Below are 8145 nucleotides of genomic sequence, written 5' to 3' on the forward strand. Positions count from 1 at the left end.
CGATTTTCGAGCCTTCACTGTCGTCCATGTGAAAGCAATAATTCACCGTGTTGGCTTCCGAAAAGGCACATTCGACAAGTCTATTATATTACCGAGGATTTTCAGATACAGACAGAATGAAACATTGATTCCACTCATTTCCTGCTTTTACAATAAATCAAGTTTTTTTTCACGCAACTTCATCGATTCAATCGAAAATAATCACTTGAGCCACCCTAATCGATCCAATTCGGCAAAAAGTTTCATATTTTGTCAGTTAGGGAATGGTGATAAAAACAACTGTACCTAACTATCTCAGGACAGTAAAACGTTTATGGGGAAACCTTTTTTTTGCATTATTAATTCGATTACGTTGGTGTGGCATTCCATTCAATTTGAAACAGCCCATCCAAAATATTAAGATTGATTAGCACAAAATATGGGTACACACCCCAGAAAACTGGGGTTGCTTTAATGATAAATGTAAAAATTCACAATTCTTGAGAATTTTCCTACAAACTTGAAATAGTTTTTGACTTCAGACAAGAACTAAAATTTTTAAAATTATATTTTTATTTTATATTATGCAACTTTCCATGTTTGATTGAGAATTTGATAGAGCACGAGTGGTGTTGAGTGTTCTTGAATGGTAATAATAACTTTTTGGGCCAAAAATGGATTCTTTACTTACAACCATCTGTTGCTGAGTATAAGAGATTACTTTGTGTCTATGGGCCAAGAAAATGTATTATACTCTAATCCCAGCATTGAGCATAATGGACAGTGCTCTGGCCCACTAGAAGCCGGGGTTCGATGAAATAGTTTGTCCATGATGTTCAATTTCTGGTATGGGAAAAGTTGCGAAGAATGTTTTGAAAGGGCCATAAACTTAGTTTTATACTCATGCAGGGTTAGGAGCACACAACCAAAGATATTTATAAAAATGAGAAAATCTTCCTCCACGACCAGCCTCGAATGCTTCCAGGAATCATCCCGATGAAATATATTATAATATATAAATTCATATATAATATAAATAACAAAGGAACTACAACCGTACCCTGCGGGACCTCACAAGCCACCTTCTGATTGTAATTTATACTGCCTTCTATCTATCATCAAGTTAGTTAGTGGCATTTTTGAAATCTAGAAAAGTTTATCTACAAGAGGACGCGAGAATTATTTCAGAGAAATTTTAAGGTACTGCCTGTGAAAAGTTGACGACGTTTCGAGTTTCAACCTACTTCATCAACCTTGGGATGGATCGCCCAATTATTTCGGACGTGTGCTACCTACCTGAAAAAGAAATTTTAGATCTTCCCAAATGTGTTTTCAAATTTTATTTATTTTATTCTACGTTTAAATTAAGGGAATTATGGGCATTTGAATGAGGTGAGGTAGAAAAGAAAGATAAATTTCGAAGTGCGTAACCTACGACCAATATTATTGCAAATAGATCAATTTTCTAGGACGGCTATCACCCTTGAGCGCAAACAGCCTGTAGATTCCAGAACTTTGGATTTGCTCAGTTTGTGTTAATTTACTGATTTCCCATTGAGGAATTCTCCTCAATTTGGTTTATCACAGCATATGCAAATTTGAACTGAATGAGTATGAGGTTCATTCATGAATTTTTCAAATGCACCGCAGGAACTATTCAAAATCATTCTTCAAATATGAGGTTTCTAGATTTTAATCGCTTCGTTTCTAGTTTACGATTTGGCAACAGCACCTACTAGAAAATAAAAAGAACAATGGCTTGTTTAAAAAAGCCAGCTGTTGATTTACAGCCATCATAAGACGCGTACTCACTGGCGAGCCTCAACAGCAACAGGCCATAAAAATCCCAAAAATTTTACGACCTTCCCCGTTCATCGCAGACTTCATAGAAAGCCATCCTTGTCTAACTCATCAGCAAGATAATGTATTTGTTGTCCTTTGTTATCAAGGCATATTTCAGTCGATGTTGCCAACTTGTGCAATAGAAACGAAACGCTTTAAATTTTAAATACCCATTTTCATTATTCATTTTTAAGTACTTGAAATAATTTTTTTTTGGGAAACGGTTGAAATGGATATTTCAAAATGTGACGTTTCAAAGATGTTCCATAAAAAATACATCATTTTCGTCAGAAAGAGTATTCCCTATTGTTGATCACCTGTGTTAAAAACTTTGAATGAGAAAAGATAACAAATATGAAAAAAATCTACAAATTCTACAAAATTCTCATGTTTTCCTCATTGATAAACGCAAAATCATAATGCAATACCCGAGGCAGAAAGTGATCTTCAATGGCATATGTTATTCGTGCATGTCGTGTAACGATAATATCCCCTCATTCATCATCAGATTGAACCTATTAATTACCGTGACTTGTGGGTAAACGTGAAGACCATCTCCAGAATCGTTGGAGAAGTTCAGCATGAGACGCTCCTCCTTTCATAATTCATCAGAGAAACTTCAGTAGTCCCCCTTTAACTGATGATATCCTGCAGGAATCGATTTACTCAATGCGGCATCTCCTGGCACATTGTCTCTCGAGCTCGATATGTTAATGGTTGACTATTATTAAATTTCTTGCGGTCTCTTGCATTCAAATAACAAGATTAAAACTAAAAGTAGTTGCAGAACATAACACGATGAACGTTTCACATATGTATAAATATAATTATGAAATATGTTTTACTTTACGAATGGAATGATTTTAATGACCTGAAAATTCAGTTATTTCTGATTAAAAATAACATTTCAGAAATTTGAGTTCAATCGATATCTACACATAATCATCATGAACGTCCTTTAATCAATCAACCAAAATCAGAACGAGGCGACGCATATCAGTTTGATAGACAAGTGAATAATGGCTCATATATCACAAGTGATTATAGGAAATGATATTGTGATAGCGAAACAAGTTCAAGTCGTGGTTACAACTTTTTATCAAAATCAAGTTATTCAGTAACGACCTCGTCAATTGAATAAAAGGCTATCTGCAGAAGCAGACGAAAAATAGCGGCAATCAGAGTAGGTATGAATGAAGACTAAATATATATACGGGAATATGGTGAATTGAAAATGAACAATGAGCTTATTTCAAAGCTTTGTGAAACCTTAGAAAGGAGGACAAAGGCATACTCAATAGTGATCTGGTAATCATCTCTCCTTGTCGTAAATCAGCCGGACCAACAAATAAACGCTTGAAGTTTCGATAAACAGAGGAATTTTTAAAGCACTCGTCCTTTTGACCTCTTTCTAATAAAAGTCCCGCATACAAATAAGTTATCGTATTCTGCTTTCGAGTTGTTTTCGTTTCCAAAGTTCTCCAGCTTCGTAGAAATTGAGTTGTTAGTTGAATGAAACACATAAGATTTTCCCACTGTTTCATCACTATGAGTCGGTTAGTCTTGAATAAAATTTCTTGCAATGCATCTAACCAAGTTGCAATAAATGGACAGTGTAAGAGATATTCATATACTTTGAGCTCTCTAGAAATCTTGAGTTGGAAAAATTTGTATTTTTCTCGAAATTGGGGAAAGCCAGCTGACGATTTTAATCGATGAACTACACTGGTCACTATTAATTGTAGGCATAGCACCTGTGAACTACAATAATATTTGAATGCGTTCAAGTACCTAATAGGGCAATTTTGAACTGCACGCTAATTTGAAATTGAAATCTTTACATCATTGTAGTTGGCCAGGTGACTATAGAATGCAGTTGAGAGTGAAGAATCGTTTAACAAAAACGATTTATGATTGATTCTATTATACTAATGCCAATTCTGATTTGATTCTGTTAGAAAAAACCGAAAATCTTTCAGTGATATTTGATTCATCGCCCCAGGTTTATTTGCATACTTAAGTTTCTGAGCAATTCAATAATGATGAAGATGTACTGAAGTATGTACACTTCAATTATCGAAAGTACATCATTGAATAGAGCTCCAACAATAAAGGGTGTAAATGATTTATGCTTGTTATTCATACAAATTTTTTTCCAGAAGCCACTGCTGAAAAGCAATTTTAAATTTTTCTTGTAACACAAATGAAATTTAGCGATTATTCTATTGAAGGTGCTAACAATCTGGTATTGTTTCTCCATAATTGAGAGGGGTAGAAAAAGCCATCCCTGAAACTTTTTTGCTATCCTACCATTTAAAATTTAATTCTGACAGCTTGACTCATTTTGAAAAATAAACTCTTGTGTAATTTCTTGCTGAAGGTAACGTTTTTTGAGAAACAAAAAAATTTATCAACAGGTGAGTCGTATAAGAATTATCCTCGAATTCAAATTTACTCAGAAGCCGGATATCATACCTACATTCTAGGGAGACACAAACAAAATTATTATTGATCACCTTCTCGCTTCCATAGAATGTCTCCACAAATAATTTGTTCGTTATACTAGTTGCGTACATTTGTTCAGTTCGGACCAGAATGAAGAAAAAAAGTTGGCAAATATTTTTAACACTGATTTTCAGGTTTATAGGATGATTCATTAAGAGTGGCGACCTAATGTATCTTAGAAACCGAATCTGTAATGAAATTTTTTTTGTGTGGGTGAAACGTCTCATTCTTTCGAATTGTTGACTGATTTTGATACTCAACCATTTCTGAAAACGCTACTATTATTTACAGTGGCAGCTTTCACAGAGAGAACTTTAAATCATAATTGGACACAACAACAGAAACACTTTAGCGCATTTATATTAAACTATTGACGATAGAATCCAAGAGACTTCTCTTTTAACTAATCAAAAAAATTTTGATGCCATCTGTACATTTTGTCTCCCTGTAATTCATGGGTGTGAGTTTGGGAACAAAAAACCAAAATTATGGAAAATCCAAATAAGATTGATTTATTATTATCTTAAGTTAGTGTCAATTGTTCCATGATAATCTTACATCTCATTGATTCAGAATAACAATAAATTCAAAAATCAACTCATTTCATTTGACACAAAGATGGCTTGAAAAGGGGATAGTCTAGAACAAACGGAACATGAGCAAAAGGCACTAATTGAATATGGAGAAAGGGGAGTTTACAGAGATACGAACTCTGGATTTAGCGGGGTACAGGTTGTGGGCATCTGCTGCGTAGGTGCCACCTCGTCCATAGTGGAATCGGGCAGGGAGAGTGTTGAGCTACCACAGGCAGTCACCCTGGGTCCCATGTTGTCGTACTGCGCGATGGGGTTCGGTCTGCGTGGCAAAGTGGCCATCCCATGGTACACCATTTTGGATCGGTGAGGAAGGTCTAGGAGATCAGGACCCTGCCTTTGGTTTTGCTCATGGTGGTCCCGACTCAACGAAACAGAAATAAAAATATTACCGTAAGGAGCTACAGGAAGAATGTTACCAGAAAACTCCGGCGGCGGTGGAAACACTGTCATGGGCAAGGGTTCCCTTTCGATTGTGATCAGAACCGGCGGTTCCACTAGTTCAACCTCGGGTCCTAAACCTTCACAACTACCGGTACCACGATCAGTCGTCGTCGCGATGCTGACGTCCAGAAGTTTTTTTTCTTGGTCCGTGAAACTAACACTAGTTTTGAGATCTCGTCTGTGTCTCCTCGAACTCCGAGCACAATAGACCGCGATAATGGTGCACAAAGCAGAAAAACTGACGGCCAGCCCTGCCACCACCAAAGTCCACCACACGAAACCGACATCCGATTTGATAACTGTAGTCGCTGTCGCGACTTCCGGCAGAACTAAACTGACGTTTTGCACCACCGTGTCCAAGACATTCTTGGCCATACACGTATAAACACCGACGTCAACATCACTCACATTATATATACTAATGTTCGCCCACTTATCCAATAGACCCTCCTCGGCCTCGATGACAATCCACGTGTGATTGATTGGATATCCTTCGTACAACCACCACACCTGCGGTTCGGGATCCCCTTGGATGTGACAGCCGAACGTCACATTCCCCCCGGCTTCGGCCTGCACCTCATTCTGAGGCGAAACCGACACTTGAGGCAAACATGCGAACTCTTCGGAATTTACATCTTCCCAGTGACGCTCGTACAGGAAATCCGGTTCGGAACACGACAGCGAGATTGAATGCAAATTACTCGCTAAAAACCAATTCCTGAAACCTCTCAGCTCGCAGTCGCACCTCCACGGGTTTCCATCCAGCTGGAGCGTTTTCAGGTGCGCGAAATTCATGAACGTTGTCTCCGATACATTTTTGAGTAGATTATACTTGAGATTGAGCGATTCCAGGGCGCCCAGGTTCACGAAGGCGTCTTTGTGGATGTATTCCAACCGGCAACCCTCCAAATCTAATATTCGCAGGTGGGGCAGAGGAGGAAATTGTTTTTCGATCAATTGAGTCAGGGGATTTCCGGATAAATAAAGAACCCGCAGTCTTTCGTTTCCGTGGAATGTCTGGGGGTGCAGGCTCGTGAGCGCGTTGTGAGAAAGGTCGATCTCGATCAAAATGATCAGTTCGTTGAATGCGTCTTGGTTCACCTCCACTAATCCGTTCCTCGGCAGGTAAATCCTTTGGAGGTTCATCAGTTCGGCGTTTTTGAAAGCGTCTTTCGGCAGGTACTTGATATGGTTCTGCGACAGGTACAGCACCTGCATTTCCGAATCCAGAGACGATGGAACTGACGTCAGTCCGCCACTCTTACAAACCGCACTCTTCTTACCGCCACTCCATTTACAAACGCACGGCAGTTGACAATCGGTCCAATCAGGCGAGGCTGATGCCACAGTAATCATCAGAAGAGCAATGAAGATTACCGCCATCCCACTTGTTCATGTTGCACCGGCACCATCATCGAATCACGTTAGATTCCACCAGGGCGTCGCGTAGACCCGCAACATTTATCATCGGTTACTGAAGAAGCCGCGGCTGACGGACGTGCGAAACGCGGGGCGGTCGTGCGAACACTGGATAACTTGTTGTTCGGAATTGGGATATCTGGATAATCCAGGAAACGCGTCGGATTATTTATAACACGCAGATGCAGCGGAGATCAATTCCGGAATGACAATGGGGTAACCGTCATTCGTAACACATTTCCGTCTATTTCTATTCTTGGATTACGAAAGCGGTTGTTTTCGTTGCGAAAGTTGCGTGCGAGACCTCTCTTGTCATAAGTTCACCGCACTATGATTTCAGTCCGCGGCTTTGTGGGTCGGGGCGCCTGTATTTGTTGCGTCGGCGTCGTTCTGATAGAGATGCGCCACCCTCAACTATGCAGCAGGCTTTCTGTTGCTGGCTGTCAACCTTTGGCTTTGGTTTGGGTGGTAGGTTATTCTAATTTTTCGCCATATTCCGAAAATTAACCTTGTCGAGAGCGTTTTGGTGTAAGTTCAAGCTGAGAAACTGTAATTCAGAGGGAGCAATTTCATAAGTTGGCCTTGAGGAAACATCTCATGCCGACCCTTTCATTACTACTGATGGTAATATAAAGAGGGTCTATATGTATATAAATATGTACTTAAAATACATTGAACGATTTTCACATAACTGAGTTTTCAGACCACGACACGTGTTTCGCAATAGCATCTTCAGGTGGGTGAAGGTAAACTGACATATTTGGTAGCGAACAAAATATATAAGAAAGCATTTAACTCTACTCCTCGAAATCTAGAGAGGGTAATGACAGTTTCCAGTGGCAGGTACCAATATTAGGATCGGACATTAAATAATATAGAAAATGGTTGTACTAGTTCATAATGAAATCTACCCTCAGAACTCAACGGAGTTTATTATTTCTTTTACATTGAAGTTTTATATTTTTTGTTTGTTTCTTTTTGTTTTGTTTATTTTATGTTAGCGACTAAACTGCCGAAAACACTACTAGTTGAATACAAATACTCAAAAAACTTCAGTAATGGAGAGTTATTGAGTTCAATCTGGTCGTTGAGGTAGCTTATATTTATTGACTTTGAAACTTTCTAAAAGATTCAGTTTCTGGTATTTAGCTTCTCTATGTAAAATTCTGAAGTCTTCGTTGAAGTTGTGCTGCGTATTCAACAAATGCTCAGCAAACGTAAAATTTCTAGTGCCTTTGATGAAACAGTATATGAATTCTCAGAGCGTATTTGTTGTGCTTGGTAGAAGGCTGCAGCATGTAATGGGGAATTCTCCTCAGTTTGGGTTATCACTGCATATGCAAGTTTAAACTGAATAATTATG

The 8145-nt window shown here is 38.7% G+C and overlaps 1 protein-coding gene across 1 annotated transcript; it reads right to left on the bottom strand.

Annotated features, from left to right (window-relative positions):
* Window positions 1–4812: 4812 nt before the first annotated feature.
* LOC123309179 (leucine-rich repeat-containing protein 24-like) lies at window positions 4813–7116 on the bottom strand. Its single transcript, XM_044892150.1, has one exon. It carries the CDS (start codon window positions 6744–6746, stop codon window positions 5022–5024), a length of 1725 nt encoding a protein of 574 aa, XP_044748085.1. The 5' UTR covers window positions 6747–7116; the 3' UTR covers window positions 4813–5021.
* Between the last annotated feature and the right edge of the window lie 1029 nt (window positions 7117–8145).

This window comes from Coccinella septempunctata, chromosome 3 (assembly GCF_907165205.1).
Source record: "Coccinella septempunctata chromosome 3, icCocSept1.1, whole genome shotgun sequence".
Classification (NCBI taxonomy): domain Eukaryota; kingdom Metazoa; phylum Arthropoda; class Insecta; order Coleoptera; family Coccinellidae; genus Coccinella; species Coccinella septempunctata.